Here is a 23,513-nt window from a genome sequence, read left to right as displayed (position 1 = left end):
TCAAATGGCGCCCAAGAGCGTGGGGCGAGTTACATCTTCCGCGAAAACCAGACCTGTACGAGCGTGTGAGATAGGCGGTTGTTACGCGGAGCGCGCGGAACTAAAGTTCGCGCTGGAACTATTGTTCGCGCGGAGCGCATAGCGGGACTCTGGCGCGCCAGCCACGTGATCAGCCAAGCGCACGCTTCCAGGAATCCGCGCACAAACAACGGACTCCGAGCGCAGTAAGTAACACAGTGCTGATGTGTTCGTGAGGACTGTTCGTGTGCAGAGTACCACGTGCGTAGACATGTATCCGTATCCGGACGAGTGTATCGGGTGTTACTTTCCCCGCCCGAGTTGGGACTTGCATGGCAGGACCGCCGCCGGATACGAGTGTGGCTACTGTACGGAGTACCGCATACACGGCGTGACGAAATGTGGAGCTAGGTCGTGTCCCGGAGGTAGTAGCGAGAGATACCGCTGCCAGGAATGTGCCGGCCTGTGGCATCGTGGCTGTATCGGCGAACGTGAATGGACCGTACTGCGCAAGTTTTTTACCTTCACGTGCGCACGGTGCACTGCCTACCTAGCCACCCAGGCGCAGTACGAGGCAGAGACGCTGGAAAATCCTCCACGACACGCCTCGACGCTTCCCGAAACGCCGACGCCGCTCACGCCGACACCGACTCCGATCACGCCGACACCACTCACGCCGAAAAAGACGCCGCTCACGCCGACGCCAACCACGCCGAAAACGACTCCGCTCACGCCGACGCCAACCACGCCGGAAAAGACGCTGCTCGACTCGCCGACGCAGCCCGTGCCAAGGACGCCGCCCGTTGCCGGAACGTCACCGCCGCACCAAGCCGACTCCTCACGCACGACGCCGACCCCAGCACCACGAAGGTACGTCCTGACGTCACCCGCACCGCCACGTGTTACGTTACCGACGCCTACCGCTCTGACAAAGACGCCCGTCGTCCTGACGCCCACGCCCGTCGTCCCGACGCCGACGGCCGCCGTCCCGACGCCCGCCGTGCCGACGCTCATCGACTTGACGTCTCCCGACACAAGTCCGATCCCGCCGCCGCCTGCCACACTGCGTTTCGTCGACCCGACGCCACTTATCCCGACGCCGACGCTCGCCGTCCCGACGCCGACAATTCCGCTTCCGCCACCTCCTGTCCTGGAGCCGCCAACCTCGGCACCTCTCGTCGACCTGACGTCTCCCGACGCTGGTCCAAACGCATCATCGCCAGCAAGACCTCGTTTCGCCGACCTGACGCCACTCATCCCGACTATGATGACGCTTGACTCGCCGAAGCCAACCGAGCGACGCCCGACAACGACCGTCCCACCGCAGTCTGCCACGCCGTCCAGCACCCGCCTCGTGTCGGAGACACCTCCCGACGCCGGAATGACCTCGCCACCGCACCGAACCGCCGTCCCGACGCCACCAAGGTCATTTCCGGCGAAACCCGCATCGTCTCCGCCACACGACTCGCCACGGACGCCACCAGACTCGACGCCGACGCTTCGTGTCACCTTGTCGCCACCACCTGGCTTCGACGTCATCCGGCCGTCGTCACCGCTACCAGAGTGCGCAGTCGCAAACAGGACGCTTTGCGACACGATGTCCAGGGCCATGACGCCGAGACGCCTGAGCGCCGCCCCGCCGCCTGGATTTGCTCCTCTGTGCCCGCCTGGCTTCGAGGCACAGACGGATGAACCGGACCGAAAGAGACGGACGCGCGCGACGCCGACGCCGCCTACATGCCCACCTGACACGACGCCAGAATCGACCGAGGCGCCACGACGCCCGATTCCGACGCCGATCGCCGCAGTACCGGAACACCGGTCAAGTGCCCTGCCGCACGAGACGCCACCCAAATGTCGCAAGTTGGCAACATTGGGACGCCGCACCGTGAAGAGTCGCCTGAGCTCCCTACATCCGCCTGTCGCGATGCAGGTCGACGCCACGACGCCGGGACGCCCGACCGTCCCACCGCCGAACGTGACCGTCACCCGGACTTCGACACCTGTCACCCGTCTGTCACGACGGGCCGCGAAGCGCCCGCCTGTCGGCGAGGCTGAGCCGGGTCGTGCCGAGCGCCGCCCGCGCTTGCTGCCCGCCTGCCACGAGCCGCCTGACCTTGGCCGCCGCCGCCCCTGCCGGCCGGCGCCCTGGCCACCGCCACGCTATCACACGCAGCAGCCGCCGCAGCCGCAGCTGACGCAGATTTGGGGCTCAGGACAACTGGTGGGTCACCACCCACAAGGTTAGTCAGCCAGCGCCCATTCTGTCCGTGTGTATCGTCCTCCATAGTGTAAATATTGCTCAACTGTCATTTTGTAAACATTGCTCGCCGCCATCATGTAAACATTGCTCGCCCTTCCATCGTGTAAACATTGCTTGTCCGTCCGTCATGTCAACATTGCCACCTGCCCGCACAAACATAAACATCAACATTGCCACGTGGGAGTGCGCGACGTAAACACCACAGGCAACGCCCCCCAACCATCTGTCAAACGGCGCTGTCATATCGGCCTACTTTCGGAGGGGGCAATTGACGTCGTCCGGGCCTGCGGCCCCTTTGAGCCCGATACGACACCGCCCAACCACCATCTATATTCAAACCTCCCGCTCGTGCGTGCGTGTGTGCGTGTGTGTCTAGCCCGGCAAGAGGGCGCTTAGCTGCAGTGCGCCGCACCCCTAATTTGCTACGTTTTAATATTATTTGTAAACCCTTTTTGTTTTCATCCATCTTCGCCCCAGTGCTGTGTAGTTTACTTGTGTTTCTTTAATTTAAATAAGTTACCTTAAATAACTATAGACGTTGCCCGGGCGGACCCGAACAGGCACGGACTTGGACGAGGATAGGAATGCTTTTATATGAATTATCATTAAATAAGTAAATAGTAACAAACTTTCCATTGTCAGTAATTTTTATATATTTTTAATGTTTATCTGTAATTTACTCAACTTTCGCCGGGGCACGGAGTCGTAGAATATAGTAACGGTAATTGCGTTGGCGCGAAGGGCGCCATGTTGCCACCTGCGAGCGATGAGCTCATCCCAGTCCATCTTCATCACTGACCGAGAGCAGACGCGCCAGCACCCCGGGGACCTCAACCTTTGTTCATCACTGACCAAGTAATTTCTGTATCGTTAATTCTTTTTAAATCGCTTTCGTTCGTCATCCTCGGGGCAGCTCTCGGTCAGCGGGCTGTTTAATTAATTAATTGTCTCAGTCGAGTTTTTTTCATCACCGTGTAATAAGTATACTTTGCAGCATGGCCACGTGTGTGGACCATGCCTTCACCTAAACCGATTCGTGCCTCAGGCTTTTTAACCGTGTAATGTGTAACGTGTAACGGGCGTGTAGAGAGACGTGTTAGTGAAATTAAATCTGGAGAATTAAATATAAAGTGAGTACTTATTTAATCACGTGGTGAGTGAGTCTAGGAGTGTGGCGTGCCCGACGCCTAGAGCGGGCCAGGTCTGGGTAGCTAGGATAGAAAGGGCTGGTAACTCGTCCCCACTTGGGCTACGTCACGCCCTGAGTGAGAGACTCCGCCGGGTCCACGTGCCCTTCCACGTGGTGGCGCCCATAGTTAACATCTCGAAATCACCGGCAATGCGCGATCAGCCCTCAAATCAAACAAAGAAGAACACAACACTTGAAAAACACACCAATCGAGCGAAAAATGCATGGCTGCTTCTTGGCTTTGTACCGTCCATTGAACAAAACAACTTCCTTTATCAAGCCTACGTATTGTGACACAGTTCCACCATTTTAGCAACCGACTGTCGAATCACGAACCGCTGGTCGGTTCGGCTACGTTCGTGCGATGTAAATAAATGTGGTACAGGTAGAATGACTACATATCTCGTACGCTAGTTAGTAATTACTATGGTACCTAAAGATTACGTTATTAAACCAGACACAATAATTTGGTTACAAGTACGATATACGTACCATAAGTATGTTACCACAAGCGCACAATTTATTGAAATCGCTAGTACGGCACGGAAAATTGTTCAATCTCAAAATGACATAAGAAAAATCCGTAAAATATTAACAGCTCCCGTAAAACCGTAAAAACCAAGCACTTTCCATACATTTTACGGAAGATCCGTAAAGGTTGGCATGTCTGAATATTGGTACATTTACAAGAACGTACGCACGTTTGGCAACACAGCGAGTCAGCGACAGCATACTTCACGTACACAAATTAAAACATCATGGTCAAATACACGATGCAAATTTCTAGACATTATTGACGCTGCTCATTCCAAAATATTATTTTAAATACTTGAAAAGAATGAAGAAAACAAACGTGAATTTGATGAATAAAGTATAACAAAATAAGGACTTTTAAGGACCACCAGACAAAATAAATAATTATTATGGCCCTTAAAATGAATAGTAACAATTAAGGACTTTTTAAGGACTACTAAGGACCGTACGAACCCTGTAAATCAAAAAAAAATAACAATTCAAATTCATTTATAATAAGAAGGTAAAAAATAAAAAAAACTTGGATCAAAAGTTACATATTGCTAATATTTTGCATTTATTAAAATTCATCTTTTAATGGAGGTGAAAACAGGGAAGTCTTTATTTATTAAAAAAAATCACATCACTGAAACTAATTAAGAAAGATTTAAATTAATGGTAAATATAATAAACTATTATTTAACTTATGTTCAAGATTCAGCTCTCCTAAAGGTTGTAAAGGGGTTAAATTTAGCTTAAAGAAAAAAATTCATGTGTCCAAATCTGCTATCCCTAAGGATTAGAAATTTAGAATAAAGCATATAACGTTACAAATTGCTTTTTTTTTTTTAAGGGCGTGAAAAGGGAGTAAGTTATGTTATATTGTAAAATATTTATATCTCCATAGCAAACAAAGCTGTATGTAAGAATCTTAGTATAAATAACATAAATAATTAATTATGTAGAGTATTTTGTGTATTTATTTAGAAAAAAATGTTTGCAATTAGTCACAAACTTTTCTTTACATGGAAAGATTTTAGCAATACTGAAGTTGCGCGAGCAAAGCCGCGGGTTTTATTATATTGTTATTAAAAAAAGTAAAAAAAAGTTTTTCCAGCAACAAGATTTGAACCATGTCCCTTGAGGTCATCAGGTAGACACTCTACCGCTGTGCTACTAAGCGTATGGGAATTAAGGAGAATATATATTATAATTGCTGTAATACCTGTTTTCTTACGTATTTTAAACAGTGAAATAATTTTTTACAATGGCTAGCTATTTTAGTTTACCAAATATATTTAAAGGTAGTTTCACTATCATAAAGTTACATTTGACACACCAATACAATTGGAATGTTCCATTACATTAATGAAAATGACTATGAATGGGTTTATGTTGCTACACGTAGGTCCTCATCTTGTTTACACATTTCCGTTCAATGACTTCCTTTCCATTTTCATGAAATTATTCCTACTAAATGCTGTACACAGAGAGATAAGATGTTTACACATCAAAAAAATTATGTAAAATAATTCCTGAACATAGGATTTTTTAAACACATTTTACAAGATATTTTTAGTTCCTTTTAAAGTGTTTAATTGATTCTAGAGTTTGACTTTGAGGAACTGAGACATCTGGTATAAAGCATATATAATTAAATTTGGATAGATTAAATTATAACTGAATTTCTAATTTTGGAAAAAATGGTATGTGTGCAATGTTTGTTTGATTATAAATCAACAATTTCAACTGATAAATATGATGTATCTTAAGCCTTGATGAATAAATGTGCCATACTAATTATATATTATAGTTTTAGTAGCATTTAATTTTTTGCATTATATGTAGTTACACTTATTTTCTAACTAATATTATAAAGCTGAAGAGTTTCACTTATTTTCTAACTACAATTATAAAGCTGAAGAGTTTGTTTGTTTGTTTGTTTGAACGCGCTAATCTCAGGAACCACTGGTCCGATTTGAAAAATTCTTTCAGTGTTGGATAGTACATTTATCGAGGAAGGCTATAAGGCTATATTATATTATCAATAACATTAGGGATCCTTAATAAATGTCCAATTTAGAATCAAATGTGTTAGAGGGGGTTAGATACAACATGCAGTACACGTACGAAGTGTGTGTTGACAATGCCGCAGGCGCTAGAAGTTTATTAAGCAAAATACCACTCACTGACTCACTCATCATGAGATCTCTAAAACTATACACCCGATTGACTTGAAATTTAGCATAGTTACTCATTTTGTGATGTAGACGCTCACTAAGAACGGATTCTGCGGAAATCTGATCCCAAGGGGAGTTTCGGGGGCGTAATATATCAAAATTTCCAGTTTTTGGTAGGAAATCACCATGGCAACGGCTGTTGCTTTGTCGATGCTTCATTCGTCTCTATGGCAACGACTATTTCATTGTTAGTGCAGTCCTCATCACCGTTGAAATTTTGCGGGTACTTTAAATATCAAAAATTACCCTTTTTTTCAAGTATATATATTTTACAGACTTGAAACTTCACAGTAATGTTCCTTATGTTACGCAGGATGACATTTTCCGAAAATTAGATCCCATGGGTGGTTAAAACCAGGCAACAGTCTGCATGAGAACAGGATTTTGCATTGTTCATGCCTTCTGCATCTCCATGGCAACGAGCATCGCGCGGCAGTGGCGTACCCACAAGGAGGGGCATATATAATGAGCGGCGCAAGAGTGATCTGCCTGTAGACTGCAGTAGCGAAGTACGGGTACATCAGTTGTACGTTGCGTGCACGAGTCGGGAAACCATCGGTGCTATTCATTTTCTCTCCAGTACATTATACAGCATTGCAATAAATTTTCACTGAATTTTTTTTTTATTTACCATTACTGTAAATGGGAGTTGTGGCTTAATTTTTTTTTCATTAGTATAGCCGTGCGAAGCCGGGTCGGGCAGCTAGTTTTCTAATAAATCTTGTTTTTTTCATAGAGGAAGAAAAGAGAGGTAGATAATGAAAAATAGCACAATATGTGGCCAAGTTTATTAAAACTATAATTACAACTGTCAAAATAAACGTGGACATATTTATATTGCACTGAATTATTTTAGTTAGTCACACAACTGAATGTCTTTTTATTGCAATAATAGTTTATTACAGAAAAATTTGATGCACAGAAAAAAGCAACACTTGTTAGAACCAAACGGCATGGATTTTGTTCAATCAATCTAATATAATTTGTCATGCAAATTGAAAAATGTTAACGTAATATTAAGGATCTAAAACATAATTTATGTTTGAGGTTAGTGAAAAATAACATTAAAAAAAAAGAAAGAAATAAAACCATATTTTATTCTACACAGAAATAACTCAGAAGAGATTTCAAGGTAGATTAAGTTTTGATGCTTGAATGACTGTATATATTTTGAATATTTCTTGATTTTAACAATATTTATTTCAATATAATTTTAGATATTTTTTCTCAGTTAAGTACGTAAATTGTTTTTCAAGACTTTGACTAACAAAGTGAGAAGTAAGTAGTAAGCATTATTAATTTGAGCAAGTATGATATAATAATGAATTAATCTGCAGGCAAGTAGCTAGTATGCGAGTGTACAAATTTGTATGTGTGCAAGTATGCAGATGCTCAAGTACACAATTGCACAAGTATGTGAATGCACAAATATGTGAATGCATAAATATGCAAATGTGTAAATATGCACATGCACAAATATGTAAGTGTGCTATAATCAAACATCAAGCACTGCTGTTGTATTCTTTGTCTGCATCAAGTAATTTCACTGATAAAATATGATGCACAAATCCACATTGCCTTTTTCGTTACCCTCTGAGCTTTACAATTTTCGTTATACTTTTATGACATCATTGCTTCACCTTACCTTCAAAAAAGTGTGGAACAGAATCAACCGACATAATATAGAATAGATGATGGAGCCTACAGATTTGAAAGCAGAAATAAAACAAACTATACACGAAGCTGCACTGCGAAAATGTGAACTGACAACATCATTGTATTCATCAGAAAAACCAACAGGAGGCGGATCGCTACAACCTGTTCATGAGCAGTTGGTCAGTCTATCTTCTGTCCCCACTTTCCCCCGCCCAGCAAATGTCACACCGGGTAAGATGATATGCTTGTGATAACAAGCCTTCCATCAAACACGTCTACTAGCGCTCTCCAACGGGACTGAATCACAACCTTGATCGTGAACCAAACTCTTAAGCAAAGTGCACCCTTTCAAAAATAATAGGCAAAATCAACTCCAACCTATGGAGGTGGACTCTGCAGGGTGCGCACTGTATTATATATATATATATATATATATATATATATATATATATATATATATATATATATATATATATATATATATATATATATATATATATAAATATATATATATATATAATAGTGTGTGTAGGTGTGTGTATACACAAATATACATCACAAATATTCTAATGAAGTGCCTAGTTTGTATGTGTTTGTGTTTGATTGTTTCTTCTTTCTCTCCAGCTTTTAGATGCTGTCTGGAGGCCGGGTAGGTGATGAGTTCAGCCAACCACCCCCAAGGGTGCATGTGTCCCTGGTTACAAAAAAAATCCAGAGCTGGATAAATAAAAAGTGGACCACGGTCCAAATCCCAACACCTTGCATGATAGATTCTTTTCTGTTCTGACACACTGTTCATCCAGAACATTCTCTTTATGCTGTATTATCCTATATTATTAATGCATGCCTACTGCACATCACATTTATGTGTCTAGGGTGCAGTTTTAACCTAGACCAAACTTAATTTTTATCTAGATATAAGATAAGAAGAGAGTCATGGATTCAATCGATGACATTGCAGGCCGATCCTTAAATAAAGCACATGATACATTTGACCTTCTCCCTGCATGGCATATCCCAGCATGACTAGGCCTGAGATGAACCTAGGTCCCTCCCTAACCCAAACCCATCCCACAAAATAAACTTAGCTTTAGTTAGGTTAGGAAAACCAAATACCATTTCTTCATTTGTTATTTGCCCTTTAGGATGGCTGCAAAAAGACTTGCCGAAATTTCAGGCACATTATGTTCATGGACCTTGTAACATTGAAAGGCCCTACCCTCCCCAGCTTGTACAAGTATTTACTAAAAGAATAAAAATATTTTTTTCACAGTACCGCAGTAGATCAGCTGATTATCTGCTTCAAGGTCATAAAGACCAAGTTTTTCATAGTTTGTTTTATTTTTTGTAATATTATTGTAATTAACTCTGATGTTTAAGTATTTTATTTAGAAAAGCAGGTTTAATCTAATTTTATTGACTTTCATTTTACTGGCTTGGTTATTATTTGTATAAGTGTGAAATGCAGTATTTTATTGCATTTAAATGTTCTTTTTAAACAGTAATTTTGTGTGTTTTAGTGTGGTTTTAAAACAGTGAGGAATAGTGCAGAGAGAAAGAAAAAAAGACGTGCTGCGACATAGCGGCGCCGATAGATGATAATTTATTGCTTCTTGTGTTAGGTGTAAGAGAAAGACACAGTCATGTGACAAAGCAAGGGGAAGCCCTCAAAGAAAGGAGTTACTGATTCATTATTGTAAGAATAAGTTTTGTAGCCAATAGTAAGGCAGTATTTCGGGAAAGTCTCCAGCTAACTGAATTTTCTTAAGGGTTTCGTACTGTGCTGTGTTTCGTTCAGTCGTTGAGTGAGGGCCGGGAAGAATTGTAGCACCATCTCAGCGATTGTATTCTCTTGATAAGAATAAATTACCAAAATAATTTGAAACTTTTTATTTTAATTACCACATTAACAGTTTCGAGAAATATAATCATTAACAGAGTTTTACACCGTAATACGAGCAACAGTTTTCGAAATTTTTTCAGTGTTTAATAATTGTGCAAGGAACAGTCATCTTAGCTAGGCACGATTGTGACTTGATGCAACCTGGCCTCAACTTAGAAACCAAGAAGTAGTTAATATATGGTGAGTGAGCACAGTTACATAAAGAAAATAATTTTTTTATTAATACTGCCACTACAAAATTAAACTTCTGTAGAGGTCATCTATTGGCTGGGTGGGTGTGACCTCTGATTATGACACCACCAGATTCAACAATGGAAGGAATGGATGGGAAAGGAGAAAAGATTAGAAAGGGAGAAGGTCGGAACTATATAGGGTGGGATTCTGTATCTTCGCACATTTAAACCTAAAAGTTAAATAAATTGAAATAGAATTATTTAAACACTTTTTTACAGGTTTTTTTAAAAGAAATTTTGGAATACAAAGGCAGGGGTCAGGCACAAAAAAAAATAGACAAACTAACTTAAACACCACCAAAAAATGAATAAAAGTGACAATTATGAAAAAGTGACCAATACAAACACAACAAAAAGTGAAGGAAAAATGCAAAAGAAGTGACTTACCATGAGCTCTGTAGTCAGCCAAGATCACCAGTTACTGAATCATGGCCCTTAGTAAGCAGTGGTAAAATGGGTCAAAACTTTTATTTCCACAAAAAGAGAATAATTATAAAAGGTCATTTTTTGAAGTTATGCAAAGTTTCTCCTCATTTTGGGTATTAATAAAATTTTTTAAAAACATTCAGGTTGAATTTCACTAGAGTATGCTTCCGATTTTGTACGTATGCATCCTTGAACACTGCCATGGATGTTATGTAACAATACTATATAAAAAATATCTAGGCTTGCGTAATGTTAATCTCCCCCTGATAACATGATGCCAAACATTTAGCATCACACAAAGAATAAATATTGCCTATAAAGAGTCCCACTAAGGCTTATTAGTTATGAAATAACAATAATCTAGGAGTTGACAACATGATTAACGATTCTTTCTAAAATAACACAAAGCTACTTTTAACATATATTACTCTAAAACAATATTGACACACACAAAATTACCTGGTGATGGAACCATGCTAAAGGAAAATCTGGTGACAAGTGACTTCGGGCCAAAGTACCAGATAAGGACCAGCAGTACTAAACAGGTGATGCACAATCGTTTGAACCTGGATTAAAACAGTTCAGATTACATTAATTTTTATTTTGTGATTTTACTACAGTAACAGTAATATAGAACATTAACTGCCACAAAAACTTACGTAAAGTAGACATCAAACAATCTTTTCACTTTCTTTCGTATGTCTGAGGTATCCATTATGATCTGTAAAAAATAAATCCAAGTTAAAATAATCAAACAAAAATTGTCGTATACATAGTTTGTCTCATGCCTAGTTTACAGTACAGAGTAAATGGAGAACACATTTGCTAGATTGATACTACCCGGCTTGTTAAAATTAAAAATCTTATTTTGTATACAATAGTTAGTTAGGCCTATTATATTTAAAATTATTTTTTATTTTACTTTTTGTCAATTTTATACGATCACAAAGTAGTGTCTATCAAAAGTATTATTACAGTTGTCATTAAAACAATGAAAAAAATACCATGCTAAACACCAAATATTATTTCACAGAAGAAACTATTTGTAGCAGCCATACACTATTAATAACAAAGCATTCCATAAAAGTATGTTCTATGCTCAAAAGAGCCAAACTTTTTAATATTAAATTATATAAAAAAATTGTTAACAAAAACAGTAGAGACAAAAATGGCATCTTTCAATTACATCTCCTTAGAAATAAAAAGTTAATATCATCGGATGACACAACTGATCAAATACAAGGAAATGTATTTCCAAAATTATCATTTTCATTTTTACATTACACAATATAATTTTTGAGATATTGAAAAATATTTCATTACTTTACAAAGTTATGTCTAAAACTTTTGTGCTCTCTGGTGTTTATCTGGCAACAGATAGCACACCGAAACAAGGACAATGCTAATGGCAAAAATTGTGCAATGGAAAGAGAGAGTAAAAGTTGTACACAGCAATTATATATATTTTTACATTGCACAGTTATACACAAAAAGAGTTAATATGATGTATTCAACAAGAAAAAGTAGATCAAAAACTTTAAGTGATATGTCAGCCCTGTAGTCAACAAGATTATGGTGGGTTACAAGCCACTTAAGAACTAAGTTCTCAGTAAAACAAGAAATTGTATTTTTGTTTATTTTTTTTTAGTTTTTGCAACATTATTTTTTTGTAGAAAGTTTGCTCCATTATGTTCATATGTTTTAGTTGTAAAAACCCTGAATATGATAGTGGTTGGCTGGAGTGAATCCAGGAGACACAATGACAAAACAGTAAAGCACACAAACTATGGTTTGAGACTCAGTCTCACATGCCAAGTTGGTTATTTCATTTTCTTGTCATGAGTATTAATGGTTTAATGTAGAGGGTATTGTAGGTATTTTGCAGTACAATGTAAATACTCTGAGGTCACTGAAACAGCATGATGATGTAAAAAGTATTTTTTTGTAATTTAGGGAAAATATATGCAAATAATCATTCAAACATTTATTTTTCCAGCCCAATTTACGTCCATCTTTATTGACCTCTATAAGTCGAACCTCGATACGTCGAAAACCTCCCAAACTCGAAAAAAATTTGTGTTCCCTTCCATTTAAGCCCCAAAACCTCTGTTGCTCGAAATCTCAACCCTCTATTAGTTGAAATAATCAGTGAGTCCCTCCAAGCCATTTTGGTACAAATTTTCCCTCCATAACTCGAAAAATTAAATTGGACCTCTGTATCTCGAACATAGCAATGTTTTATTTTACAACCTTTACAACTCGATTATTTCAACCTCATTACCTCTATAGTTTGAAGAAAAATAAGTTACCGATTTTAAGAATTTGTCGACATTGTTTCTCAGAAATCAATTTAGGAGTACACAATAAATAGGATTACCACGAATTTATGACATGTGTCTGCTTGCTTGGTGTCAGGTGTTTAATTTTATTATTTTTGATTTCATTTGAACTTTAGCGAAGCAAGTCATTTGTTGTCGACTGTTACAACTGCTCCACATCAATTTGTACAATAGTTTACAAATAAAATTGTTAAAACATGAGTGCTGTGAAACGTAAACTAAAAACTTTGAGTCTCGCTGAAAAATTGGAAGTGCTCGAAGCTGTAAAGAGCTGTCAAAAGAAGAAAGATGTTGCTGAACAATTTGGCCTGCCAATGAGTACTGTCAACAATAATAAAAAATGAATCAGACATCATAAGAAAAATACAAACGGTCAAAGTTTGTCATGCAAAAGACTACGAATTTCAGAATTTCCAGGCTTGGAGGAGTGCTTACTTAAATGGTTTGAGCAGTGTTGGAGCCAAAATATCAGTTTTAGTGGACCACTGTTACAAGAAAAAGATGAAACATACTCTAAATCATTGGGACTCGCTAATTTCAGGGTCAGTAATGGATGGCTAGAAAAGTTCAAAAGAAGACCTGAACTTGTTTTTAAAAAATGTTTGAGGGGAAATTGCAAGTGTCAACATTGAAACATGTAACAAATGGAAAAGTGAATTGCAAGATTTGTTACATGGTTACAAACCTGACAATATCTTTAATGCTGGCGAAACGGGGCTGTTTTTTAAATATCTTCCTGATAAGACTCTAACTTTTAAAAATGATAAATGCCATGGTGGGAAGCATAGCAAGGAACGTTTGACTATTCTGCTAGCAGCAAACTGTCGGCCACAGAAAATCTCTTACCATTGGTCATCGGCAAATCCAAAAAACCTCGTTTTTCAAGATGTAAATCACTACCTTTGCAAATGAAGAAAATACAAATGCATGGATAACTTCTGCAATTTTCAAAAACTGGCTCATAAATATTGATAAGAAAATGGCCAAAGAAAAAAGAAAAATCTTGTTATTCCTTGATAATTGTACAGCACATGATATTCCACAAATTAAGCTGTTAAAATCCAATATCTGCCCGCCAATACCACATCAAAATTACAGCCTATGGATCAAGGTATCTTTAAGTCATTATATCGGAAAGAAGTTGTCAGGAACATATTGGATAATATGGAAGAAAAAAAGAATTCTACTATAGATGTATTGCAAGCCATGAGAATGGTTGATAAAGCTTGGCGAAATGTTAACTGCGACTACTATAAAAAACTGTTATGTACACTGTGGTTTTTCATCGTCGTCAACAGAAGAAAACCGAAGATTTTTCTATTTCACCTCCTGCAGAATGGAATATAGTGGTGTCTGAATCAGGAATATCCTTTGAGGACTTTGTTAAGTGCGATGATGGAGTTTGACTGATGGGACATTATCTGATGACGAAATTATCGATTCAGTACCCCAGAAAACCGATACTAATGATTTAGATGACAGAGAAGACTCGAACAATATTACATGCGCTCCATGGGTTTCCATCAAAGAGGCAAGAACCGCATTGAATACTTTACAGAATTTTATAGAGCAAACCAGCAACTCTGAAGAACAAGAATTTTCTGCTCTTTATACCTTAGACAATGCTATAGATAGAGAACAATCGAATCATCTAGAGCAAAAAAAAATTACTGACTTTTTTTAATGCCATATTTTTTTATTTTAAGGATGTTTTGAAATTATGTTGATTTATAATAAATAAAAATATGTTTGTCAACTCTGCAACTTGAATTTTTATTTATTTTACCTCTCTAACACAAAATGTATAAGAATGAATCTCAACCTCTTTATGTCGAATCAAAATCCGCTTAAGTCGAAAACACTATAACTCGAAATTTTTGGCGTCTCCCTTCGAGTTTGACTTACAGAGGTTCTACTGTACAGTCATTTTTTATTATCGGGACTTGGAGGATTTTTCAGTAATATTTTTTGTGGCATTTTTAATACTTTAAGATTTTCTTGTTTGGATTGTAAAAAACTCCAGTCGGGTGTTAAGGTTGTGGTTTCTCACCTGAGAGTCAGGGAAAAGCTACAATTATTATTACTGCACTCAAGTTAACCTTACACAATGCCTGTAAAAGTGTATGTGTACTTAAAATCAGTTTGCTGCTGACTCAACAATTGGTATTCAAATTACAACCATGTCACATGATGCACATATAGAAATATTTGGGGCACTAGGATTCCCTTAAAATGCAATAAACACCCTGTCATGGTGTGCTGACTAGCAAATTGAGAAGCCTGGCAAAAGAAATTGAGTAACAAGATTGAATTCTTTTGTATGAACCTGTTTTAGAGGATTTTGTATTTCTTTTACACATGTTCTGGAGGTTTCAGTGGGGAACATGCATGCATCAGCTATTTCACTGAAAATCTTATCAGTGTTTAGAATCAAGTTAGGTGAATTGTGTACATTGTAGGAAAAATAGTCCAACACACATTTATAAAAAAAAAAGGTTCTTCAAAATTACAAAAGTTTCGAAGTTTTCAAATAGATCAAGAATTCTTTGTGATTGGCCTGACGTCTCCAGACAAAATTAGCTTGGTGCAAATATTCTCTCCCCATTTACAACAAAGCCATGTCATTAACAATGTGCCAATATCTTTTTGCTCCTGAAAGAAAATGTGGAAGTAGGTATAAAATTTTCTGAATTGTAGTTTCATTCATACAATTTCAGCGTGTGTTTAAAATAATTTTTGTCAAGTGTAGTGATGTAATAATATAGCTTAAAAATAGTGGCTACTGGTTTCATCAAAGCAACTTCTAAAAGTCTGCCATACATGGATGTTCTGACGAAAGAATTATTTTTAAAGAGAGACATGAATATTGGCACGAAGATTTGCAGCTCTAAAATATATAAAAGTATATTAGGTATCACACTTATGGCAATGTGTGATTCATGAACATTTAAATATTTATCACAAGACTTGTACAAGTTATGAGATTACAATAATTGTTGGTCAATACAAAAAAAAACTTTTATTATTGTCTTAACATATTTTTCATGTAGACCTTACATTATTTAATTGGGTGTCAAAGAGAAAAAAATTAATAACTGTACCAGTACTACTTGCTTTAAAATTTAGTTTCTTAGCTATTTAACATTAAAAGAAACTTGTAGTCCACAGTTGTTTGAGAGTAATAACTAGATATAAGTGCAGTAGGAACTGTCTACACACCTTTTTAGGGTCTTTTTGTTTATGTTTACATCATTTCCGACATGTATTTAAAATTCTCTGTACAATACCAAATAGGTGTTTGAAAACTACTAACACTGTGCTATATTTTATAAAATAAGATAAAGATTAGGATTTTAAAATATTAAAATTTTATTTAATCAATCAGTAAACTGTATGAAATTACAAACATAATAAGCAAAGTTATGTTTTATATTAAATATCATCACATACCAAATTTTAAATACCTACTGTAAATTTAAATTCACAAATACATTCTTAAATTACAAGATTAATCAAATAATCATAGTTTTATGGCCACCCTGTATGAGTTACACAATAAAAGGGTATTGTTTTCTTAAAGCACACAAAATATAAAGAATTAAAATTTTTAGCTTTAGTATAAACAGTTCCCACAATACAAAATAAAGTACCTATAATCAGTTTAAATTTTTGTGCACAACACACATTATTAGACCCATTTATCTGTTAGTTTAAGTGTTACAAGTAATATTATTAATGATTTAATAAACTTACAGGACAAAGATAGATGATAATCCTGTTGAAATTTTTCAAGTACAAAAACAATTGGTTGGTTGTGTTAAGTCAGTGACATTAAAAAAATACTTCACAGCATTTTTTGGGTCAAGTAGTATGTACTCAAAAATACCATTTTCTGAGTTTATTTTTGCTATAGCTAACCTAGCCTAACCAACCATTTACACCTATTTTATAGTATTTTTAATGTTGCTAAATCAACCAACTACTCACATGATTTCACAGTTTAAGGGCACCGTCTGAACGCTGGAAGAAAGTTACTGTAGATGTTTACGTCTACAACTCTTGTTTGAAAAGTACTTGAGATATTTAGTTTTTTGATTTGCGCAGGAAAAGAATAAAAAGTACAGTCAATGTCTGTCTGATGGGTTCGAGATTCCTTGTAACTGCTTTTACCCTTTTCTGACCCCGCCAACATCACGAAAATGGCCTACTTTAATGTGGACTAAAAAATATTAGAATTTAAGGAACTCACCAGTTGGACAAGCCCTAGACATTTTTGCATTGATTCATACATTTTAACAAGAATGTCTCTGTAACTGTCTTCCGGATGCATGTCCTCTCGCCATGCTAAAAGCTTGGAGGGAGGTGAAATGGTTGCTGAGACACTGCCAGAGTAGTTATCATATCAGTTACATCTCTTCTCCCAAGCACTAGCATCTAAACACTACGTAATGTTCGAAGTACCAACCTGTGTCTGTGAAGTATGTTTCTGCTAGTATGTTTCTGCTGATATGCTGTATATAATTTATTCAACAGCATGTAATGTAACAATACAATTATTATATTGTACACCTATCCCTCACTTAGCACGTCCAGATTGCGCGGATTCATTTAGTGCGATGTGAATTTTACTGCCCCAATCTTGAATTGAATAACACATCTGTAAATTTCAGTTAGCACAAAATCTCCGCAGGCAAAAAAAAAGTCGAGCACGACGCCACAAAGTCTGTTTCAACTTCTGTAAACAACAGATGTGCCATGGGATACAGTAAGCCAAACAAGGGGGAAAGAGATGCGCGCGCAGGTCTGTCTACGCTATCGGCTGTTGTACAAACATTGGCTATGGCAAGTTAAATTGCGGCTATGGAGTGTAAAGGACCAAATGTTTTTACGTCCGCGCATATGCAGCTATGCCGTACTGTTGTCGCCTGGCCACAAACCGGGCCATGAACTCAGTCTAGCCAGTGGCAGGGAATTCACTCAAACAAAAGCAACGTCTGCCCATACAGCTGCCGGTAACTGTACGTGCTTGATCACTCATAATGCATCGTGTTCCCAAGCAGATTGTCATGAAGGCCACGCTTATGTTGGTCGCACTTTAGTTTTAATCAATTCAACTGTGCGCACAATTTACGAAATAAGGACACTAACCAAAAGTTTATATATTTTATATATAAGTCTGATGCTGTTGGTTGTACTAGCGGGAATATATTTGACAGATACCAGAACAGAAATGAACAGATGATTCACGTGGAAAAGGTTGTTAAATGAATGTTACAATGAAAAAAATAATCATTGGCCTGACAGGATTGGTGTGAACCAGGTGGTGATATGCAAATAAGCACTTTAATATTTGAAACATTGAAATGTAACTATCCGGATAGTAATATCGGTTTCACTGTCAGTAAAAAATAGTTTAGAAAGGTACGCGACGTGAGTTGAAGGTCACGCTCGGGCGGGCAAGTCAGCCAACCAACTGGCGATAAAGTATATAATCACGTATAACCCATTACGTGGTGTCGTATTTGTCATATAAAGTGCGATGGGAGGCATATAAAGATAAATGGTGTGACATATTTATAGTTGAGTGTTATTCAACGCATTTATATTACAGTACGTAAAGTATATTTTCCTACACAATTTTGGAACACATTAAATAAATTAGCGTTGCTATTTATGGAAACTAATGCTTCAGAATACGTGATTTTGAATAACACGAGCATTTTTAGGAACGAATTAGTCAAGCTAAGTGAGGGATAGGTGTATGCATGTAGAGGTGATGGATTCGGAGATAGGCAACACGAAAAAATAGCACATTAGATGGAATCAAGGTTGACTCATGACAAGCCACAATAAGAACAGTTACATAGAAGCGTTTTTTTTTTTGCGTTTCACAAGAGACCAATTACTGAACAAGCGTCACCACTATCTGCTAGCCTGTGATTGTATGTAGTTAAAAAAACAGACCAAACTGTATACACACGCACGGAAGTTTGTAAATACAAATTAAATGAAATACATATTTACAAATACTAAAGCTGGATTTACAGTGCCCTGACACTGAAAAAAAAAATTTCAACAGCCAATAAAATCCTACGTTATTATGACAGCGCATCTCTGACTGGACAAGAAAATAAGAATTTACTGTGTATTTCTACTTTTGTCAGTATCAGAATGATTTGTGCCATAGGCAGAAAAAACGAACACAATATTACAAAATAAAATTCAAGGCGGCTTTCAAGATTGTATTTATTTTTGACTAAAAATGTCATCATGTAATAGTTTGATAATTTGTAATTATATTGATGAGTTGATAACATAAAATTGGATCATTTCTCTATTAAATATTAATAAGCAAAAGCAAGTTATGACAGAAATATAAAAATTAATACTTGTTAAAACACAATATTTTTGGTTTCCTTAGCCGACAGTCATGCATGGTCATGCAGTTGGATGGATACTGTTGGGGTATCAAACTTAGGGCTAGGACCATAAGGCATTGTAAGTCCAGCATAACACAAATATGCGATTGATCAATGTACCTGTGCTCTGATAATTCAATGCCAGACGATAATGAAAGAAAATTGATTGAAAACTGAGGAATTGTTTAGAGGTATGTTTGCTGATATGTTGTCATTGATGTATATGAAAGTAAAATGATTTGTGTACGTATATAGTATTCCATCAGCTATAAAGAGTTCACATCATGCTACTATTGGTGTACCACATTAGAAAAATAATGTTTTTGTGTAGCAATTGTAGATGCATAAAAATTTTTTGCAAAAAAAAAAATATTAAGCTACAATTTGAGAAGAGTAATTTTATAATGTTTTAGAATTTTTTTTATAAAAAAAGTAAAATTAATGTTAATGTACTGCGTTAACTTATATAAGTAACACACAGTTACCTTAAGCATTTAATAGTTTGATTTTAAATCGGTTCAATTTTATAATATTTTTGTTCAATACTCTTTTTACCAAGGCCTGTCTGCCTTACTTTTATCTCATAGTGGCATCAGCATCATAGCCATATTCTGAAAAAGCTATTAAAATAATTTCTGAAGGCCATCTTAAAAATATATATAAGTTACTAACAAATGTATCCAAGAAAAATCAACTATACTTCGGCTGATTTTGATTTGATTTCTGTGTATCTCTGTATTCTTGTTTTTATATTTATTTTCCCATTCTTGAGGTTTCTCTACGATATACAGTGTAAACTAGCAATGTTGTATGTCCACAATGTTTAAAATCAATCTTCCCCATTGCAAGAATCATTCAAAGAATGTAATTGCATCTAGAACTGTGTTTCAAGACAGGGATTCAAACAATAATATTTTTACGCACGCAGTCATTATTATCTGTATAACTGATATACAATATTTCACAACATTAACACATATTATGCAATATCGTAACACAAGATGTGCTGTGTGAAAATGGTGTGCTAACAATGCTGAACTAAAGAAGCAGAAGGGTGGAGCTGTCATCTCAAGGCCAGCAGTACCTAGTACTCAAGGCCAGGGTACCTAGTGCTAGAGAAGGGAGGGATTTTATCACACAAAAAGTGGAAGGGGACGAGCAACAGTTCCCAATGTCATCATCCAGCTCAGAGCAAAAACGAAATGCTATAATGCTCTAGCCCATTTGCACACCAGCCGAACGGGGCCCTTAATTAATGTTGCTAACCGAACATAAAATTCTTACGTCTCTGCTTTTCTGAAAATAGTAAAATTCCAAAAACTACTTTTAGCAAACACTTAACACATTTCTGTATATACACTGTAAACAGCATTGATAAATTCCTACTGGTTTATGAAAAATCAACATTTATAGTTTAAATCACAATATCTGTGCATTGAGGCAGCCGCCACTATTGATTGCTTTCCCATGTGGGTCTGTGTATGTATGTTTTGGAGAACATTAGTCAAATCATGAGAATTGTTTATTTGGTTAGGTTAGCTACATTAAAAATAATTTAATACATTGGTTACGTTAGTACAGCTACATTAAAATTATTGTAAAATATTTTTAATTGTTACTTAGGAATTACCAATTTAAGTTAGGCCTATATAGCTATCCTGACCTAACCAACTGTTCACATAATTAACAGTATTATTAATGTAGCTAACCTAACCTAATCAACTACCCATACTATTTTTAAGTATTTTACATGCAGCTCGCCAATTTTCTAATCTCTCCGTCTATCAAAGATGATATGGACATCTGTCATACACTTTTTATCCTATAATATGAGCTATTGAAGTTACTCTTGCAAGTTGCGAAATTCGGTGAACTTCAGAAATGTTCATGCCTCAGAATGGACTGGTGTGAACTGATTGCTATGCAACGTGGTTAATTCCTAAGTAATCATTAAAAGTATTTTACCATATTTTTGATGTAGCTACACTAACCTAACCAACCGTCCGCAATATTTTAAAGTATTTTTGATGTAGCTAAATTAATAAAATTGATGATTCTATCTATATCACATATTTGTAATATGCACGAACGTTGGGAGACAGGTTGAACAAAGGGGTGTATAGAGGGAGGAGAGATCATGGGTGGAAGATTGAGAAAGTGTGGAGAAGAACGGAAAGAGGAAGGCAGTATTACTGGTAAGTACGGGGAGGGAGTGAAATAGGATTGATGGAACGATACTGGATGTGAGAAGAGGAAAGGACTTGAGGAAGAGGCTTCAGAAATTGGGTTGAGTATGGGGGGGGGGGCCTCTTTGCCACCAGGTGGAAGGCCAGTAACAAGTGTAACAATCAATCAATTAATCAAATAAAACGTGTCCTAGCTCCTAGTAATGGACTGTTGAGAACATAGGATTGCCGATCCTGTGATGTGTGTTTATCTGGATCTGCGTATAAACGAAAAATTGCGACAGCTGCATGAAGGCATAAGTACTGTAATGTAAGCTACATTATGGTGATTTCTCAGAAACCATTTGGAAAGTAAAGACGCTGTTTTCAAGGTAGATAGAGGAACATCTTTAGTGTCCGGAAAAAGTAATTTCAGAATTTTATTATTAATTTAGGAAATACCGCGACGTAAGATTATTACCGAGTAATTTTATATACGCAGAACTAAGTCGTAGGTGAACAGGATCACTGACCCGTAGTAAAAACATTGGGGCGACACACGGTATAGGTTACGTTACACATTTACACTTGAATAGAATCCTTTTGGATTCCATATAGTGTATAACATATATCATTACAGAAATCGAACTCACAGGCGTATTTGCAAATTCTGTATCTCAAACCTCTTACTGCCAGCAAATAACAAACAGAACACTGTACTTCTGCCATAGACAAACCTAATGATAACAAGTCTTCAAGCATATGTATATAATAGAGAGCTTAATCAAATAACAAGAGTCTAGCGACAGCAATGCTACCTTCCTGCAACTGGCCGCAAATGCCGATCCTTTCCGAAGTTAGCCGATCGGGAGCGCCTACCCCCTGGATGTTTTTTATTTTTAAGCGCGCGTTTTTTCTCTCCAGTATAAAAATGCCACATAGACTGTTTCGTGGATGGTTGGTTATATTAGGTAAGTATAGCTACATTAAAAATACTGTAAAATCATTTTATGGTTGCTTAGCAAATAACTTTTTAATATGTAGCTATCCAGTGCTAGGAAACAGTTTACATGATTTCACAGTATCTTTAATGTAGCTATCCTAACCAAATCAACCGTCCACAAAGTTTTAAAGTATTTATAATGTAGCTAACCTAACCTAATTGACCATTAGTTATCATGGCCTTACCTGAAAATTACAATTTAATTAATAAATTTACTTTTATTTGCATTCATTATTCAAATATATTTATTACTTTTGAAATTATACGTGCTCGTATTTATTTTTACAAGTACAAAAAAAACTCGCACCTGCCAGGATTCGAACCGTCAACCTTACGATTAGATGATAGCGCCGCCACAGAGTATATAAGTGAACCAGAGACGAAATAGAGGCGCGGTTTCTTTGATCTTGGCGAACTCGACAGCAGACAGTCGAAAAGTTGGCCGCCATGTTTGTGGCGTGTGCGCTGCTCATAAACACATATTGGTTGCTACGTTTTCCTGAAGTATGGATCATTATTCCGTAAAATTTCTACTCGACACACAATTATATTCAATTTGCCATTAAAGTTTAATGCGTGGACCATACATAACGAATGCATTCAGTTACGATTCATGCGTAGATTGGCTAGTGGTTAAGTATTATGAGACGGTGATTTTTTGTTGTGTTAGAGCGTGTTTAATTAAGTGACGAGCCTATTTGTCCGTGTGTGACGGCGTGTTTGCATAGGCAACTTACGAAATATTTTATTTGCGTGAAATCAGAGGTTATACAGCACAAAATCCATGACCATATCTGCATACAAGAAAAAAAATAGTGGGAAGACCTATATCAAATTTGTTGCATTTGATCCTCCAGAAATATTAAAATATAAAAAAAAACACAACTAATGTGCACACTATAATTCCTTTCTTTTGGTACGCACCTAAGTGAGTAAAGCATGAAAAGTATTAGGCCTAGTTCTAGGACAGTAGGTAGTCAACCTGTTGCAATAAATTCAAATTATATAGTAAATATCAGGAATAACTTCTCGTGCAAAGGTCTTGAAAAAAAAATCCCTGTTTTTACTAAAGAACTAACTTAACCTGATGTAATTTATTTTTTATATCAGCTTACTCACTGTAAAATGCGTTGGCGCTACGCTCAT

At 37.5% G+C, this 23,513-nt stretch overlaps 1 protein-coding gene across 3 annotated transcripts in view; it reads right to left on the bottom strand.

The window, feature by feature from the left end:
- LOC134529322 (uncharacterized protein KIAA2013 homolog) overlaps positions 1–22,279 on the bottom strand; it is a 138,981-nt gene extending 116,702 nt beyond the window's left edge. For 2 of the 3 annotated variants that reach the window (XM_063363266.1, XM_063363267.1), the window contains exons 1-3: positions 22,018–22,276; positions 11,101–11,162; positions 10,901–11,007 (exon numbers count right to left, since the gene is read on the bottom strand). In XM_063363266.1, the coding sequence (XP_063219336.1) occupies positions 10,901–11,007; positions 11,101–11,156 (163 nt within the window). In that variant the 5' untranslated portion in view covers positions 11,157–11,162; positions 22,018–22,276. Of the gene's footprint in view, positions 1–10,900; positions 11,008–11,100; positions 11,163–22,017 lie in introns of all 3 variants that reach the window. The other variant, XM_063363265.1, reaches the window with a different exon arrangement.
- Positions 22,280–23,513: the final 1,234 nt, after the last annotated feature.

Source organism: Bacillus rossius, chromosome 2 (genome assembly GCF_032445375.1).
Source record: "Bacillus rossius redtenbacheri isolate Brsri chromosome 2, Brsri_v3, whole genome shotgun sequence".
Lineage (NCBI taxonomy): Eukaryota > Metazoa > Arthropoda > Insecta > Phasmatodea > Bacillidae > Bacillus > Bacillus rossius.
This window is presented reverse-complemented; position numbering and strand designations above follow the sequence as displayed.